General features: G+C 39.5%; 1 protein-coding gene across 4 annotated transcripts in view; it reads right to left on the bottom strand.

The window, feature by feature from the left end:
* The window catches only part of LOC311192798 (uncharacterized protein), a 39,831-nt gene extending 20,413 nt beyond the window's left edge, over nt 1–19,418 (bottom strand). For all 4 annotated transcript variants that reach the window (XM_084265389.1, XM_084265391.1, XM_084265388.1 and 1 more), the window contains exons 1-2: nt 19,373–19,418; nt 8,233–8,355 (exon numbers count right to left, since the gene is read on the bottom strand). In XM_084265389.1, the coding sequence (XP_084121515.1) occupies nt 8,233–8,355; nt 19,373–19,414 (165 nt within the window). In that variant the 5' untranslated portion in view covers nt 19,415–19,418. The remainder of the gene's footprint in view (nt 1–8,232; nt 8,356–19,372) is intronic.
* Nucleotides 19,419–20,216: the final 798 nt, after the last annotated feature.

The raw sequence follows: 20,216 nt of genomic DNA, 5'->3' as shown, positions 1-20,216 counted from the left end.
CTGCCTTTATTTAGAAGTTTTAAATCCTATAAAAACCTCACAGTAAGCTTTATTCCTTAGTATGCAAAGCAATACATTAGGCTAGTACTGAAGACTACAGCATATTAACAAAAATGGTAGTAAGACACAGCCTCCAATGAAGGAACTCGCAGCATAGACAAGTGGGTGAAGGGAGCTTAAACATTCCTCAGAATTATTAATGTGTTTCTTAAGGTAATGCTCAGGAATTGTCCTGTATCTTAGGACCTAGGAAAGGATGCTCATTACTTTTGTGACAGTAACATGACAGAAAAGGAATTGTTTCTTCCACTTCCCAGTTTGTTTTCAAAGCTGAGCCTATCAGAATGGTTTCAACAATAGCAAGGTTTGACCTTCTTAGACAAAACTTTGTCTAAATTTACAGGTAGTGTGCAATAACCTCTTCACTGTTGGCTTTGACTTGTGGGTCTACTTTACCGTGGCCATACAGCTGCTGTCAGAAATCCATCAAAAGTAATTTCCTGGACTTGCTTGTCTTTGGCTGTTGGTGCCTGGTACCCAAGTGAGGTGGCAAGCTTGCAGCCTGTTATTTCCCTCCTTTCTCTGTTCTGGAAAAGGTGCCATCAAGTAAATCCTTTGGCTTCTCTCTCTCTTTTTGCCTCTGTCAGCTTTCACTTTTGTCTGGAACATTCAATCACACACTTCACAGACATTTGGTAATAACAGCTCCATGGCTGGCTGAAAATAAGTATAAGATTATATCCTGAAAACCAGAATTAGATTATAGGCTGGTCATCTTTCACCACTTCAGCTGCAGGGACTGAGTAACTGCCAAAGAAGGGTAGTAACTTCTTCCGCTGCTTCAGCCAAGTCCGAGTAGGGTTGTGAGTCAAAGCCTTCATCCTTCATCTGCCATTGTTCACAGCCTGGTATATTCACTTCAATTAACTTCAAAAAAAATATTGATATTAACGTGTAAGGCCATGAATTGCAGCAGCTGGACAGTTGACGGACCACCCCTCTGTGCCTCTGTTACGGAGTCCACACGTTCTTCAGAGGTTGGGTGGGCTGTAGTTTCAATAATTTCTACAGAGCAGTAATTTCTTTAGCTGCTGCAGTTTATTCCAAAATGAGCTGTGAAGAGCCAACAGGTCATCTGGGCAAAGACTGAAGAATCCTGTTCTCTTCAGCCAAGTTACTTATAGAAATAGTTCCATATACTATCCGTTGCACAGGAAAACTGAAGCACAGCCAGGAAATGTATCCATGTCTTCTGAGCTATGCTACACCTTTATAATACCAGAACTATCTTCCAAAGCCAGACCTGAATCAATAAGTTGAGACAGAATTTAGAATTTTCTGACATCCAGCTTACAAACTAGCCAGTGTAGGGGAGTGTGGACTGCTCCATAGCTGCTTCTGCTCTCAGTCCCCTTGATGCTGCAGAAGCTCATGTTCTCTCCTCTGAGAGTATCAGGATTCATAATGCTATTGGATCTCAGCTAATTAGGATAATGCCTGGGTAACAATACTTTTGTCTTTTTTCCTTTGCTCCATGATGTGAAATAATGAAGACAATAACATAGACTTAGATATGTTCTTCTCTAAAACCTTCTGTGCATATTACATATATAAACAGTGCTAGCTCTTAGGGCTGAAAGGGCCGTTAGATCATCTGGTTACTTTTATTGATAGTAAAACTTTGGCTTTCCTGAAATTGTCTCACTCCTTTTACTGGAACATAGGCCTCCAGCCTTGCTTTGGAGAGATCCACCATTGTCCTGATTATTTTCCCCCTACAGGCCATAGACCTCAGCAATTAACTGTCAAAAATATATGTTTTAATGTAAAATTAAATTAAAAAAATCCACTGCCTTTGCACACACTTAAACACAAAGGTACACCATGCTTATTGCAAGCTCCGAGTTCTAACCTATTGCCTTGTCTCCAGTTTCACATTTGAACAGAGGAAACCTTCCAGGAAGTATTCTCACCAGATGCCAGATCTGTATTTGTTTTAGAAGAGCTGAAGTATAATGAAGTATCTGACTTAAGACTTTACAAGATAAGAAGTGCCTCGTTGGTGCTAAAGCTTCATTTTTAATTCACTCTTTATTATGGGAGTTGTTCTCTCTGGGAGTTTGAGCTGTGATCAACAGCATAGCCAGGACAGATAAGACACATGAACCCTGCCCTGAAAGCTGACAAACTAGCATAGCTCAGCAGTCAGTTATACTGGAGACAGATCTCTTTCAGGCACTAGTTCAAGCTGAATTTATTCCAAATCACCTCCAAGAAAGACTAGCTAAAAATGGAATGCACCACAGTGATATATGGCTTTTTAAAGTTCATAATCTATCTGCCTACACGTTACTGTCCTCGGGTAATAAGGGAAAAGAAAACAGCAAAGCCATCTTCTGCACATGTGCATACCAACATGTACACATGCTAATACAGACATAAAAACTCATGTGTGTGTATGTAACGATAATTACACCTTTCAGTAATTATTACAGTGGATTTTAGTCCTACTCAAGCAAAATTCCACATCAGCTGGGTTTAATGAATTAAAAAAACGAAAACCCAGCAAAGCCATGAAACTGTTACATACAGACATGTTACACATTTTGATAGGAAAACTTCATATTTGGTTTGAAAAATAATTTTGTAATCCCAGTTTGGGGTTTTATATGCTGTGCTGTAAGAACTATTTTCTTGGTTTTCATAATGATCAACATGCACTGTTTAGTGCTTGGTTTACTTTGCTGGTATTGCAATGCAGTCTCTTTGGGGAGGAAGCAATGCACCATTGCTCTGTATGTCATTGTCCAGTACCTAGCACGGTGGTCCTACATATTCAGTAGAGTGAATGTGTTCATGATGTTTCTATTTCTTAATTTCTGTTTGTGCTGGAAACTGAATTAACCCATGAATCCCATGAAGTTGATAAAAAATAATTTTTGGCAGTTCTGAGCCTGAAATTTATAAATGTATGTTTATTTTTACTTCATGAGTTTGGAACATGTCAGTGATGTACTCCTTTATCAGAAAGTCATAGAAATTCTTGTTTTTCTATAGGGAAGAGAGACCAAGAGTAAGAAATTAAATAAAATATTAAAAACAAAATAAAAAAACCCACCAAACCCCCAAAAACCCACACCCACAAAAAAAAAAAAACAAAAAAAAAGGAAGCAAGTTTCCTGAAGATGAGGCCCAGCAATCAGATGTTTAAATGGAGACATTTGCATATGCAAATGGAATAGCTGTGCCTCGAAACAGCATACACACAAATGTGCATCTGTAAATGAGATGCATGGTTGTGATGGACCAAAAATGTGGTTCTTCATGCTCTATGCATATATTCTTTTATTATGTTGAGCGTCTGTTTAGCTTTAATCTGACAGAGAGGATGAAGTCTGTGATTTAATTATCAGCATAACATTTTATAATTTTTTAGTTGTTAGCAAAACCCTTTTTCCAATGCAAAACAAAAGCAGAAATCTTGCAAACAGTATATTTATCTCTCTTCAGGGGCTGGGGGTTAATATCCAATAGCTCATAACATCTTTATTATAATGCATTTATAATGATTTACTGGAATGATTCTGTAGCTAAGTATCTAATGTCAAAGACTAGATTTGGAATGGTGGAAAATGTCGTATCCTTGGGTAGCTCTAGGGAAAATAAGGCCTCAGCCAGTGCTTTCTGTGTAATTCTACTAACTGCAATAAGGATAGGGGTAATTGCATTAATGTCAATTAAGCTATTAATAATGGCCATCTTGTCATTCCTAAATATAGCAGTCACTCATACATATTACTGTCGCCTGTAAAGACTGTACATAAATGAGATGGTGGCTTATTTATGCTTTGAAATCTGGCTGACAGCCAGCCTTGTGTCTCTTGTATACCACCGAAATAACTATTATTTTGGAGAGAAACAGCCTACATTACTTGAAGAGGCCACGTCCTGTAACTGTGACGTCGATCACTCCATGCTAAATACACAGCTCCTGTATAGTCGACAGGATGCCAGCAGGACACTCTGCCTCACTCCCATCCATGCCAGAGGAGGCTTTGTCATGACCGACAGAAATCTTTAGAATAATGCTCACAGAATCTCTGTGCACCCAAAGAAATGTCATCTCAGTTGGTCACTTCAGGTTTCCTGTATGATAGGCCATAACTAGTGGTGCGACTGCCCTTGCTAACCATCTTTCATAGGCTCCAGTATTTTGGTTGCATTTGTGAAATGAAATTCTGTTTCTAATGACATTTAGAGATTGTTAATTTGTCTTAAGTAGGATTATCGCTGGACAGTTTAAAGGCAGAGTCCTGGAATAATGCAAAAGGATGTGCAATGTCCGTAAAACAGGCACAGATCTGTATTTAATAAAACCCTCACTGGAAACGGATGTGGTAGTTTCAGAAAATGAAAGGCTAGTTGGTGTGTTGTACACTGCTTCAAAGATGGTGGTTAAATGCTCCACATCATCATCTGCAGTGCACTGACAAGCTTCCTTAGCAAATTTCAAGGGTTACCAAAGGGGTCACTCTCAGAACTGAGCTGTCCTTCAAGCAAGAGGAGAGAAAAATATGAAAGGAACCCTTCAATCAGAGCTCGTGACAAATGTGAGGCCATGGACAGTTCCCACAGGAAGACAGGGAGAGGTACCACGATCTGCCGACATCAAGGAGCAGGAAAGGAGGCAACAGATGACATGTATGCATTAAGGGCGAGAGGGGAAAGGGAAGTGAGAATGAGACTGGAATTGTTTGTGAACACCTCTGATATTCTAATGCTTCTCAGTCCACTACCATCTCCAGAGAGCAATGGGTGAAGTCATTTTTGCAATAAAGTTGGCTGTAGCTCTAGGTCATAAATCACTGGTTCAAGTGCTCAAACTTATTATACATTTTGTTCTTGCCTCATGCTCTCTTGCTATTAATACTTTGATTTGGATGAAAATTCACAGAATATGAAAGCAGGAAGAGTGAATAATTATTTCATCCCTAAAAAGAAGAATAAGTTTACATAGGACTTAGTAGGATTATTTTCTTAAGAGTAAACATCTGCTTTCTTCTACCAAAACCAGCTATAATTTCAACAAACCCACTCCTATTTCCATCTTATTTTAACTGACTTCCTACCACAAAGTTTTCATGAATCTACTGTTGCTGTGAGTAGTAGCTATTAGGTGGACTGCCCTCTGCGAGTCCACGTGTCCGGTGTAGCTGAATCTTGCACCTGACTCAACTTTCATTTATTCCGATATTACTCATTTATTCCTTGTTCCAGTGAAGTTAGAGTGTCCCCAGTAATGCACCATGTTTCAAAACCATGTAACATGAAAGAAAACAGGCATCTGTACATTAGCATTTTAAGAACAGCCCAGTGCCTTGATACCTCCTTGTCCATTTTTCTCTCTTTTGAGTCAAAACTTTGTCACCTTTGTTAACTAGGCATATTTGGAACAGCTGTTTAAACCCTCTTCCTTCATTTTAATTTCTTTCATAACTTCTCTTTTAAGTATAGGTCCAGTAAAAAATGGCTTCTCCCTTTAAATAAGGGTCCAATGCAGAATGAGAATGAATGTTGTCATATGAAGTGCATTTCAAATGTAATAAAGCAGAAAGGAGTTCCTGGCCCCTGTGTCAGTTGTAAGAGGGTGCATAGTGCGATCACTATAGCTCAGTGGCTGCAAAGCAGAAAATGAAGATTGTAAAAACGTCACATAAAGAAAAAATGCACAGTGGATTCGTTTTGCGATGCTCATAATTCAGTAATGCCTTTAAGTAGCTAGAAGAAATATAATAAATGTTTTTCCACAACATTGATCATACTGTATCAGAGGAAATATTAGTGTGCAGGGAGCCATGATTATGCTGGTAGTAATTCTCAGTGCAGAAAACTCCTAGAAGATGGGACCCTTTATAGGCTGAACTTTTATTGGCTGCAGTTATTTACCTTTAAGAATACGCCTAATACACTGTCCTATAGCTAAATATTTTTGTGAAAACTCAAACCAGCAACTGTCAGTAAATCAGAAGCCCTGCTACCATTGTGTAAAATTTATGGCTTTCCTATGGACACTCGATACGTTCTGAGAAACAAAAATGACCAATTGACCATGTAAACCAAATTTTCCTCCAGTGTTCTACAATGGCTCTGGTCAGACAGGTTTATTGTGCATGATCCCATCAAACCCTTGCCTGTAAGTCGGACACATCCATAAGAAATGTTATGCAATGTTAGATTAGGCAATAGAATAAAGCACACGGTTAGCCCAAGGTTATAAGCAAGCTACACGGACCACCATGGGCGACTTCTTTACCGGACTAAAAACCCACCGCAAGGCACCAGAAGATGTCTGGGCTTGGGGGTGTCCCGGGGAGGATGGTACCGATTCCTAGTGCCGGTCTCTTGCTCCTCAAGGCGGCAGGACCCGGTAGTGCTGGCGAGGCGCGGTGCAGCCCCGCCGGAGGCAGCACCGGCATCGTCGGCCGGCCGGGCGCGGAGGGGCCGGGGGCCAGCCCAGCAGTGCCCAGCGCCGGGGATGGCACACGAGTGCCTTAGCTTACGAAGGAGAGCGGAGGACGAGGTGGGGAAAGCGAGGGGACCAAAACGTTCTGCCATGGGGGCAGAGATGGCCCTTCCACTGCACGGGAGGGCAAAGGGAGGCTGAGCGAGACGTGCGGACGGCTTGTGTGCCAAAGAGCAGTTACTGGCTTCTGGTCTCCGAAATATCCTGTTCTCTCTAGAGAAGGCTCTAAAATATTCATGTTCATTTATCATTAGACTCCTTTTCAAAAGAATGGTGGAACATCATTATAACTTTAAGCAAGGAACTATGCGATGTACTTCCGAAGCATTGCTTACAAGCCGAAGGCAGCACTCTTGCAACAGGACTTGCTGGGCCAAGGCCTAAATGAGCCAATTTTCTGTGCTGATCATTGACTCAAGCCCTGCAGAGCATCTGGTCTCTGAAGATAGGGGTTGGTTTTGTTTCTTTGATAGACGTTATAGGCAAGAGTTTAATGTGATTTTTCCCCTGAGCAGATGCTCCCTCAGCCTTGAAACTTTAACTCTTGGTTTGTTTGGTTGGTTTTTTTTTCCTGAAACACTATGATTTCTTACATTTAAAATAACAGATTGTTTTATTTTTTTGCTTTGAATAAAAAAAGACACCCCATCCCCCACCCACCACCCTCCCACCCCCTTTATCTATGATGGACTGATAGCTTTGGTTAGAGACTAAAGGTCAGTCTTGCATGATCTGTTCTTGGCTGTATCGGTGCTTTGTGACATAATCTTGGGCAAGTAATTTAAACTTTCCGTAGTTTAGGTTATCCATCCTTACAGTGATTAAGATAATAGACACATCTGACAGCAGTTATCACATGGGATTTAAATAGTTAAAGGCCTTTGGCAGGTTGTGTCAAAACAAGGAAAGTGCAAGGCTGAGAATGATCAATTGTGCAAATTCTCATGTGCATTTTACATACCTTTTTTAAGCAGTGGGGGATATTTAATGCTCTTTGTGAACAAGTTACTACAGCAATACTTTATTCTGTATAGTTCTATACACAATGCATACACCTATATGGGGGGTCTGTGTTATTTGCATATGAACATTAGACAGAATGGTTTTAGATGCATCGATCGAGAGTGTTACCTGGGTACAAAGTGCAGCTGTTGCTGTCACTTTAACGAAGGTCAGTGCCATACAGGAGAAAGGGGATGGGATTTTAGGGTCCTAAACCAGCAGCCCTGAGTGGCAATTGATGCCAAGATCACAGTCTTGCTTCAGAGGTGAATTCACACTTCAGGTAAGACATGACCTCGTGCGAGCCCTGTGCAGTTCTGCATGCTCTAAAAACCTCTAAGCCCGGAGTTCAGTGCTCTCCTCTGCCCCAGCCCCGCACAGCTGCCCACCAAACACAGAAACACACACTCTGGTGTGTGCCCATGGATACAACGAGAGGATTTTATAGCAACTCAGGATGTATTTCTCTGATGCTCTGTAGTTAACATTTAATCTGAAGGGGGAGGGGGAAGGGTGGCTGGGGGTGCTGGGAGAGTGAAAACAAGTTTATTTCATGTTAAATAGTAATGTTGTTGGATTCCTGGGGGTTGTACGAGTGTGAGTAGGCTGAGCTGCCACTGGATGGCACTGTTGCATATAGCTGACATGGGAAAATTGTGTCTTAAATCCCGCGGTTTGGAGACGGGGTTTGGGGCAGTTACACGTACCTGTGGGTGCGCGATTACTGGCCGAGCCAACTGCGCTCGCAGAGCAAGACGGATGATGTCAACACATGACTCCAATATTGTAGTGCCCCGTAGAAGCTGCCCGAGCATTGGCATGTTCCACCACTAGAAAAAATGTTTTAGAATATATTTTGGTTTATTTCATTGCATTTATTCTGTTTTCTATGTAAAATGAAATACCAGAAAAATCAAATATTTAAATTCTTCTACACACCTTTATCTGCCCACGTGAGCAGCTGTGAGGATGTTGACTTTAGATTGACTCATTATCAGTGGGGACTAATTAAAAACCAGTCAGACCAAAGCAATTTCATTTTCTCTACAAATACAAATAAAGTTTGGAAATAATTTGCTCTTTTAAATCCTTTTACTTCTTTTGTTTTAAATCACTGATTAAATTTTACATTTAACTTGATTGGCTACTGTATTTGTTCTGGCTACTGTATTTTAGGAAACAATGGAAAATGGGAAGGTTGTCTTTTTCCTCGATTCTGGAACAAATATGAGAGAGATATTGTCAGTCCTTGTTCATTTCAGTGCTTAACCTCTGAATTCTTACACTTCTATGAGAATCTGCATCTTATACTGACAAAAACCTTTTCATTGTATATTTATTTATTTATTTAACAGATATTATTTAATTTATTTCTATTATTTCTTTTAATTATATGAAGAAATTGCACACTGGTCCTAATTCAACTGGACCTCCATGTTCTTTATTCCCCTTCTTTCTCTTTCTCTTTTTCTAGAATGTTAAGAGTACATAAATTGTAGCACAGTTACTAGGCCTAGATTCTAGCTATGGGATTTCTTTCTGCTCATGTAAATTATCACAAAATTATGTTGCCTGCCATCTATGGGATTCTTTGATCCAAAATTTCAGTCATTGTTTCCACATTTAGGGGCTGGAATGAACATCAAAGAAATGGGTGTACTGAATTTACTGAATGCCAAAGCAGTACAATAACATGCAAAGGATATAAGCAAATCCCAAAGGTAAAATGTGCTGCCAAATCTTGCACATAATAGAAGCTCTAAAGTGACAGTCTATCTTTGACAAATGCATAATGATATCAATGCCAAGGGAAGGAACTAGCATGCTGAAAGGTGAATAAAAGAGTTGGGAACAATTCACTGCATTTACACATTTCCTCAGTCTGTTTTCACACAACAAGGAAAGCAGATGAGACAAATGTATTAGGTAATCATTGGAGGAGACTGTAAGCCTGCTAAGGGTTTTAGTAACTTGGATATTTCCTTGGCTTGTAATGATTACTTAAAAACAAAACATGGTTAGAAAAAATCATATTGTGAAAGAAAAAAATACAGGCCTTGAGGAATGTAGAAAATGGTTTATTCTTTCTTCCTTTGACAAGTTCACATTTAATGCCCATATGGTACTTTCAATATGCTGCTCTCTTTCCTGGTTGATGGATTCCTAAATGCTTCAAATAGTTGCGAAGGCAAGTTAAGGGTTCCATATGTATTCACCAGGTTTTCCTACACTGTGGACTAACAGGGTAATTTAAGTGGGTGCTATAATGTGAAAACATGAGAATCACTGCACAAAAACTATCAATTTATCTTGTAAAAATCTGAGACCTACTTGTTAAATTCATTTTATTTTCCTTTCTTTGAAAACAAAACAAAACCCAAAGCAAATAATAGCTGTAAAACCTTTAACAAAAGGCTTCCTTTCCTAGAATGTACAACACTTAGCAGAGTCAAGACTTGGGTTTATCAGCAGATCCTAGTGTGTTCTGGAGTATAGAGGTTTTTTCCCAAGCCTACATGTTAATGTTCATCCGAGGGCATTTGATGGAGGCCTGCTGAAGTGCAGGACTCCTTCTGCAGCCAGTCGAATATTCAGAAGGAAGTTCTGCTGTAATAAAACTTCAAAGAGAGAGCGATCGAGGACCTTCTCTTCCCCGTTACTTTTCTGCCCTCTCTGGCAGCGGAATAGTCACCTCCAGTTTTCATATGGCAAGAACACTGCCTTCCGTTAGTAACTGAAAGCATGGCTGCCACATGTCAAGAACGCCTCTCAGGTGTAGGTACGTCTCCATCAAGCCAACATTTTGCCAAGGTGATAACCATATTCTGGTCATATGGTAAAAAAGACTATTCTGTCTTTGAGAGAGAGAGTGTTAGCCTTCTGTGGGGAAAAGGTGACATATTCTTACCTGGGTGGCAGTTCTTGTATTCCAGCTACAGATGTCTAAGGAGCAGTTTAATAGATCCAGGCAGGGTAACATTCCTCCTGCTCAGTAACTGAGGAAAAAGCTTCTGACTGGCATAGGACTATGTCGAGACTGGAGGGAGTGTTTCCATTGTCTAATTATATGGATTTTCAGTTGCTGTTTGCTTTGGGGCAGCCCATTAACACCTCAGGGTGCACCATAACTTCATTACTTGGGCTCTTCAAGCATCCCCAGAGGCACATATATGGTTTAAAGCTGCCTCTGTCTTGATCTTTCTCCCCCTTTTCCCTTCCACTCTGAAACGACAGGTTTTCTACTATGCTTTGGTGAAGCGCAGCAAATAATGTAATTCTTTATACATATAACATCCTGGTTTGTGCAAGCAATTAGGAAAGTGAATGCCGTGCCCAGATGGGGACCTGATCCTGTATGCCTTGGCTCTGGTCCTGCATTAGATTTGTAGGGAGTGTGACCTACATTCTCTTCCAAAGAAGGCTGGGTAGGAAAGGACATCTGGTTTGGATTGTGGTTGCTAGTAAAATCTCTTATGAAGCAGGGAAGAGAGCTGCAAGTGGTCAGGCAGAGATGCATCTGTTATCATAAAACAGGATACATACAATCACTGCTGAAGAAAATAGACAAATAGGTAATGTAAACCAGATTAGGTGATGTCCAGTACCGAAGGGGCGAATGTCTAGTCTGCTGCATTTTGCAGATAAAGTGTCCACCCTGTGCCAGCCACCTGCTAACACTGAGAATAGACCTGTTCTGACCACAGCAAGACTGAGTGCTTCAGTAATAAGGAGGGAAAACCAAAACCATCAAGAACAGTTCATGGACAAGCAGCCACTTTCCAAAAAGGGGGGAAAAGTTGGTGGCAAATAAGTCACATCACCTTCAGGGCAGAGTTAACATTTCCTGTCCCCAAAGACGTACTGCTTCCCAGGAACCTCATCAAAGCGTCGCTACTTCTGCAACTCATCTGCCTCATTGATCTCTGCTGTATGTTCCTCTCCTGTCACAAGGCTACTGCTGGAAGCAGTATCAAAAGATTGGATCAAAAGAGCACAGAGATATGGACATCAGAAATTCAGGTGGGACTCCTGAGAAACCTCCCATCTGACAGTCAAGCCGCAGCCTGAAGATGAATGTGGCTGTGAATGTAGCTGTGGATATTTTTTATAATTAAGTAGCAGAATCTTCTAAGTGCCGGTGCTCTCTGTGCTTTAACTATCGAGCTGCTGCTAAAGGCATACTGTGGAACACACTGATCAGCAAATTCTTGGTTGATGCTAGTTAAAAGGGAAGTACTGAAGATGAATCTGTCTTCCAAGAGCTATGGAGTTTTTTCCTAGAGACTGTTTTCCAATTCATAAGAGGCTTCCTCAGACATTCACTTACTGACTTTCCCTTGGCAAAAGGTAAAGTTCAGGATCTTTTGGACTTGATGAACAGGTCTCAGACATCCTCTCAGGACTGATGATATCTGTGCTTTGCCCAAAGTAAGGACAGCAAAGACATCAGGGAATTCACTTTCCCCCGCACTGTGGTACTGAGAAATGAAAGGTGGGGACTGTGTTTAATACTCAGTGAAGATCAGGTTCATTTTAATCCAGATTCATTTTAGCTGCAGAGACATTCTGTTTGGGCTTTGAATACAGAGCCAGGTTTCTTTTAGTTTTTGTCTTCATCAGATAAATTATTCTTGCCAGAAATTTTTTTCAGCCCCATGACTGACCTAGACATCTCAGCCAGGACTAGGTAAGTCACAACCCCTCTAGTTTGCTGGCTGGAGGCCTCTTCCACATTACTTCCTTTTTTTCTGTTTATATTTGCTGTACACTGTGACTCTTTAAAACCCTGAAAGGTGTAGTCTTGGGGGCATTTGAGTAGTCTTGGGGGATTTTGGGTGCTTTTAAGTTCCTGTTTCACTCGGGTAGTGTTTGTTTCTGATTTTCATGGACATTGAAATGACCTGAGCGTTTCAACACTTTCCTCTGTGAGAGGAAAACTGAGGTCTCAGGAATGTACATAAAATGTGACAATATTCCATTGCGGAACACCCAGGTCTGCATCACTTGAGCGATGTGACTGTGACAGAACTCATAATGCATATGAAGAGAGGAAGGTAGAGCAGTAGAAGCCAAACTATAGTCTTCAGGAAGATAAGCTCTTCTGAAGTTGGACAATTGGGAAGTAAGCTCAAGAGAAAAGGTTGTATGATGCTGTGACAGATGACATATTTTGTATCTTTTATTGGATCAGACTCAACTAAATGCATCAACTGTAGCAGCTGGCTAGTGTAATTAACACCAGCTAAAAAGGGTGAAACCTCTGCCTAGAATAAAGTAAAGGCAGGAAAATGGTTTTAATTTTTTGACACCCTTCTTAATTATCCCAGAATGAAGTTCATCATGGCCACGTCAGATTTTCTAGCAATTTTTTTGGAGGACACAGGAAAGAGCAATGAGAAAAACTGTAAAAAGTCAAATGTAATACCATCTCTTTCATAAAGAGAGAGGAAGAGCAAAGCAATTCTGTCTATCTATATGCATATTTATCCAAACATTTTTTTTTTCTGTAATTCATAATGATTTTTTTAAACCCCAAAAAGGGAGAAAGAAAGAAGTAGCTGCCAGTATGAATCTGTGAAATTCATCCACTTGATGAATAGGAATTTGTCAGTAACCAATCATGACAAATCAATTTAACTCCTTCTTCAAACAAGGTACCTGGCCCCAAGTAAAGTGGAAAAAGGATAGGCCACAGGTATTCTCACTGACACCACGTTGCATGACATTGCCTCAAACAACCATCTCAGCACTGTTTAAGGCCTGATCTGGTGTATTATGTCAGGTTTTGGGGCACCAGACTCCTAGAAAGACACAAAGTCATTAGAGTCCAAGGGAGAATAACCAGGTCACAACAGCATGACATATATGAAAAATTGGATGAGGTGTATTGTATTTCTTTCTCTGGAATAAAGAAGACTGATGGACCATGAGAACAGACTTTGATTTTATTTGCAACAGTCTTTTACAGGAATTATTTGTTCTCTCTTATAGAGAGAACAAATTTACTCTGACAAATTCAAATTTGGCATTAGGAAAAAGCTTTCTGGCTGTAAAGATGGCAAAGACCTGATTTTTTTATTTTTTTTTTAGCAGGCTGTGGAGTCTTCATCACTGAAAATGTTTAAGAATGGGTTTAAGAGGAACATCTCTCATAAATAAAACCTGCTTAGAGTGAGGGCAGAGACCTCCCAGGGGAGTTTTATTTCCCAGAGATTCCCAGGCACAAAATCAAATATCTGTAAGCTCCTGTTTCAGTCCCATTCAAGGTAGGAGATGTGTTTACAGCACAAGAGAGTATCCATGCTTTGCCCACCATGGGTAGCAGCAGCAGCAGAGGAGGTACACCACTGGGTCAGAAGCTGAAGTGTCTGGCCAGGATCCCTGGCACACTCTGGTTTTACTCACACTGACATTATTCTTTGTCACCTGTGCTACACTCAATCTTCTCCTATAGAAATACAGATTAGTGTTAAAGTTTGGGGTTTTTTTACTAATTCTTTTACTATCCTTGTGTTTTCTCCATTCATGTGCTGCTTTCTACAGTTGAGAGGAGCGATGAAATTTGCCTTAGCAGAAGGTTTTGCCTGAATATAAAATTTTTCTGAATGGTGATTAGAGTTTCCAGAGTCCAAGGTAAATTAGAGCATTTGGCTGTTGTTTCAGAACTTATTATTGAATTATCTAACTGTTCAAGAACATAAAAACGTACAAATGTGTGTTAATTGAATGGATGTAGTAAGATTTTTCTGGCATGAAAGGCACAGTATTTATGAGTTAATTCAATTGGAGAAGAAAAATATTGAGTAGGTGACGAAGTAAAAATGATGACTATGTATTATGTTCTTGCCATGCAGCTGAACAAACACATTCAGTGACAGACTTTGGCAGGAGCTGCAAAGATGTTCTTGACAATGGCATGAATAAATATTAGGTGCTGTACACAATTCACTGCATTCCAGGCTTTGAGCAAAACCAGGTGAGGTTTGCCTGGAAAATGTGGAAGAAACAATGTAAGCATGTTGGGAAAATGTAAACATGTACAGTATTCTCCCCAGCTGCTTTGCTGTAACATTTTCATTTGCATCAGCAACAACTCTGTCATTTTTTATCTGCTCTACTTTCATTGCACTTCTAGGAATCAATTAAACTCCCAGCTGCTTTAGAGTTCATGGTAGGCACTTCAATAATATTGCCTAAATGAAAGACTTTATACCTGCTAAACAAAATATACTGATTGGGCTTCATGTCCGTTGCTGCAGCTGGTTTACAAAAATCCAAAGGAAAATAAATATGTTGAGATTCTTGGTGGTCAATACAGAAGCAGAGAGGATGTCTCCTAATAATTTAAGATGGAAATTAAAGGAAATTAGAGAGAGAGGCTATACAACATGGATGTGGCTATGATAAATAACCAGTAGGAAGACAATAGCCTGCCAATATATCTATTAAAAGAATGACTATGACAATATGGAGAAGAATTTCCTTTTACAGATTTTTTTTCTTCAAAGCTGGTTTACAGCTGTAATCTCTTGCTAGAACCTAAAGCAGCTGACTCAATCACAGTTGACTGCTGAGGGGAAAAGAGAGGTGGGAACATTCTGCAGAAGTTTTTTTACTCTTTATGCTGACTCCATTGAGTAAAACTGGATTTAAGGTTGGTCTTCACATCTTCAGTACTGAGAGAGGTAGAGTCAACAGCATTGCTTTTACATCTTCATTTTTGTAATTTGAGAATATTCTTACTTAGTTTTGCAAGGATGGTTTCCTCTGACAAATAAAAATGGGGCTAAATGCTGAATTTTCTATTATTAGTTCTATTTTCTACTGATCTTATTTGCAAGTGGACAATGTTCATTTCAGAAGCAGCATTCATAATTCCTCCTTCTGTGTTACTCCAGAAAGCAATGGGGACAGTCTACAGGCAATCTTAAAGACAAAGTTGATGTGGTCTGACGCTTCTACAAGGGATAACATGATGTGTTTCTGTGTCTGGGACTCTTCAGGTAGTCCCAGTAAGAATAAGCCTGCAAGAGAGAAATCATTGGCATAGCTGGGAAGGAGAGAGACAGCTTATGTCACTTCTGCAGTTCCTTTTCTGGAACGAGTCCCAGGCATAATTCAGAGCAGCTTCAGACTCCTTGACCATCTATAGCCTCATGGGGATGTTTTAGCAGCTAAGGACAGATGTGGTATTAAGCTGCCCATAGCTCGCCTTATTCACTTGTCCTCCTTCTTTTGTGAGGGATGTGAGAGTTTGAGAGGATGTATATCAGCTTCCTGTAAGAAGTTCAAAGGGACTAGGCCTGGTACATTTTATTTGTGCCATTTTTAATATTATTTTTGTTTACTGGAAATAAACAGAATACAGTGAAAATCCATCTTGAGTGTTTGGCTTTCCTCTGCTCCTTTCAGAAGTGAAACCAATGGACTTGAACCCTTAAAACACATACTGTGAGAAGAGCAGCAAACAGCCTATAGTGAGATACTAGTAAAAAAGACTAAAGGCTGTCTTTTTATATATAGTCTTTAGATGTCAAGATGATAGATATTAACACAGGAGGAAAAATAGGTCTCTTCAGTCTAGAACTTGGTAGCTGGGGATTTATCCTGTATTGCTATCTGCTCTTATAAATTTGTGTTTGAATACATGCCATTTGGCTTTCCTCTCTTCAGTTTGTAGAGATGGTTGATTTGCTCAAAATTACCAGCATTCGTCTTGTATAATATCTGTTCCTTAGCTGTTGTCTGTTGTTATTAAACAAGTTGGACAGCAATTTTCTGACTCAAAAGCCTTCCAGAAAGGCAGATCAGGAAATACCCTTATCTGTTGCAATTGCACAGTGTATGAGAAAAGTGAAGAGTTTATTCTGATCCTCAGTTGAGAGGTAACTTCATTAGGTCTATTAGAACAAATTCCAAATACCTATTACTAGGGGAAGTTTTTTGGACTAATTATGCCTCACATACGGACATATATATGGACATATTTTCAGGTATTCTTGACAAACTAAGAACTTAGCTTTTTCTTTTTTTTTTTTTTTAATGGCATATGCTTTAGAAATTCTAGTCTTAATCACAATTTTTGTGAAAAGCTTGAAAAATTGATCCCTAGAATCTTAATCAGATAATACAATGTTTGCTTCATTTGTTACCTTAACTCTGTCTAGACATCCATCACTTGTGTCATATCTCACTTGGTTCTTGACAGCAGAGATAGCAGTCTGGGACCCACAGCAGCATGTGCGTGGCATCTGTGATCATCACATGTATGTGTTGGACACACAGAAAAAGTGTTGCTGTGAGCTACCTTTTTGAGACACTTTATGTGCTTCACCTATCTGTCATTATGCAGGAGGTCTTAAGCATACCCAATCTGAAAGAACTCCTCACTAAGGGAAGACTTCTATGCTTCTGTCTGGGGTCACTATTGTGAATCAGCAACAGGAAAAACACTGAAATGTTCCTGTAGATAGATCTTGGGCAGAGGTTGCTATCCTGTTTTAAAAATGATAAATATAGTAAATGTAAGGACATTAAAAAAAAAAAAAAAAAGGTTGCAAGATATCATTAGCAGGTTAGCCACTTCCAGTTCTTGAATATTGAACAAATAAAGCTATGGTTCAGCATAAGAATGTTTTCAGGGGTGCAAAGAGTTCTCAGTGTAAAGCCAATATCATTTTTCATCAATGTTAATGAAAGCTGTGTTGGTAAGTCAAAGGGTAAGCAGCCTGAGTGAACGGGAGTAACTAAACCTGACTTAAGTGCCAGAATAAGTGAGCCCTTTGATTAGAGGAGATTTAAATACCCTCAGGACATGAAGAGTAACAATATTACACTAATGCCTCTTTGAGGATTTTAGTAAAAAGAAATAAAATTACTCTATGTTACCTTTGTTGTTAAACAAATTAAAACCAATTTTTTATTTCCAAGTCAGAAATTTTACAAAACTTGTGGATTCCCAATTTTATTCAGTTCCCACAGTGGTCCAGACTCCCAGCCATAGAAGAAAAGCACTCCATTTCTATGAGTTTCCATTTCAGTGCAACTGATGATAAACAGATATTGCTTGTTAGGAAATCTGTCTTCCTTTTCATTTTTATTACTTTAGATGTAATCTGGAATGAAAACCAATGCTGTCATCATACAGTCTCCAAAAATAACAAATAAAATAATATTTATAATACAACTTGGGATGTAATATTAGATTAAGCCTTTAGGCTTTAGCCATATTGCAGCAGAAGGTGTAACAACTTTTCCAACTCCAAGTGGCAATGGCAGAAAAAATAATTCAGACTCCAGACATTGCCTCCCTGGATGAGAACAGAAGCTGCTTTCTGAACCCAAGTGTTTCAAAGCTACTGTGATACATGACAATATGAAACTCTAAGTTAGCTTTACCTCCACATCTCAGATTTGTAGATTTAAGAGCAAAGAAGGGAGTGTGATTTCTTACTTGTCTAAATAAAGACAGGGCACCACCCTTCATGAGAGATGAATAGTCAAAATGAAAAATGTGTGATCCTTCATGTTCGCTTGTTAAGTTGGAAGACATAAACACCATCAAGCCCAACCTGTGGATATTGACAGACATAAAAAGAGAGAGAAGCTGATATTTGAGCCAAGTGGCAATACCTGGTAAGAACTAAGCCATATAGACACCAACCACAACTACAAACTCTGGGAAATTGTTTCATAGTCAGATACGTTAGCAAAGGAAAACCAGCAGATGAGGAAAGAGGCAGGCTGACACTGAGAAAGAGCTCAGAAGCAGAATGCCTTAGAGCAGAAGGCCATGTTAGGAAAATGTACACAAGGAGAGTGTTCTTGATCTACTGATTTCACTTTTTCTTCTTTCCATGAGCATGGCTGGCTGAAACAATGTATTCTGAACATTAGGAGTTCCTCCCTTTGACAGAAATGACCCTACAGGCTTCTGAATGTTGGACAAGTTTAGCTGCTGTTTTAGTCACTGGGAGAATTTTAACCACATTGAGTGCCTGAATACCAGAATTTCACTCAAATTTGGTGTCAGTGATTTTGTGTGTGTTCCAATTCAAAGAAGTTGATAAACGAACTGGTAAAATGGTGGTTTTCATGTTCTGGAGAGGATTTACTTCTGTATTCTGAAGTAATGAAAATGTTTGCCAAACCTGTAAGCCACCTCATTGTTGCTACCTTGGATTCTAATACTGTTATGAAGTTTCCTAGGAAGACATTAGATATTTTTAAATGTGGCAAAATATAGATTTTTAACCTTTGGAAAAAAGTCCTAAACAGCTAAGTAATTATTGGTGAGTTGTACTGTGCAAAAATCCTAAATATTCTGTTCTGGATGGAGCCAAACTCAGAGAATTTCATTTGAGTAAATAATGAATTAACTGTGAAATAAAGTGTGTCAGCATTTGAACTGTATTTTCTTAACGATGATTAATCATGAAGAATTATGGAAAACTAAGGAAGCAGTTAAAGATTTTCTTAGTAGACCAGGATTTTCTAGGGAAACCTTTGCTCTCTGCCAAAAGTTTCCCATACAACTGTTTTCACCCTTCTTTAAAGGGTAGATTAGGTTCTCATCTTGAAGTATATTTTAATCCAAATCCAAAGAAAGTGACTTAAAGAGTTACAAGTGAGTAATTCTATCATGCTACAAAACCCTTTTTTAGGGAAAAAAAGCCTTTAAACAAAACAAAACAAAAGGCAAAAAATCATATTATTGCACTGTGGGGAGAATTAATAAAACCGTAAAAGAGTCACCTGCAGCCCTTAAACCAAATACATTCACCATAAGCATGACAAATTCTGCAGGGAAATAATGTTAAAAATAGTCATTATTTGAAATGTACTTACTGTTCCTGCAGTTCCTTTGTTTAATGAACACATTTCAAACATCAGTGGCCCCCTCAAAGATTGACTTGAACTCTCTCTTTGCGTTGCTTTGTAGTTAATGGCAAACAGGACTTTAACCTTACCTCCCAAGCTCTACATTACTTTTTTAAGTAGCTAAATAAATACAGGAATGGTACAGTTTAACTGTGCAGCTTCATGGTCTTCTTTTTCAGCAACGATGTTAAAAGGGTGTCTGTCCTCAGCTGGCTTTTCCTGACCCGCACTTGCCTCTCTAGTTGTTTAGACACAGATTTTTTTTCAAGAGGTATAGGAAAGTAAGTGAGGAAGTAGCTTCAGATTAAAATATTCCTCTGCTTTCATCTACTTTTTCAGTGCTATTTTAAATTGAAACTCCATTCCCTGAACTAGTTCCTGTGTGTCCCTACAGTCAGTAGTATCAGCACAATGGAAAGGACAGGGCAAGGCAGGAATGGGGGTAGTGAGCAGGGTTGGGAGCTCCTCGCTGAAAATCCTTAGAAATTACAGCTGTATAGATGTCTAATGCAGGAAAAAGGATTGGCACCAGAAAGTTAGTTTAAAAAGATAGGAAAAAGAAGAGAGCAATGATTCATTTGCTAGAAGTACAGTAACAGCTCACATCAATGCACCTGTTCCTCACTTTTTGGCACAGCATAAAATAAGAGATTAAACGTTTCTTTCTCTATATATTATCTGGCGGTGCACGTGTGTGAGAACCCACATATGCAAGCAGGCACATGTGCAAGTCTCCTTTTCCCCTCCTGGTTATGGGGCTTGGCATGGGAACTGAGCAGAGAGGCCTGGAAGCAGGAAGTGGAGGTGGCTA

This window comes from Gallinula chloropus (genome assembly GCF_964237585.1).
Source record: "Gallinula chloropus genome assembly, chromosome: 5".
Taxonomy (NCBI): Eukaryota; Metazoa; Chordata; class Aves; order Gruiformes; family Rallidae; genus Gallinula; species Gallinula chloropus.
This window is presented reverse-complemented; position numbering and strand designations above follow the sequence as displayed.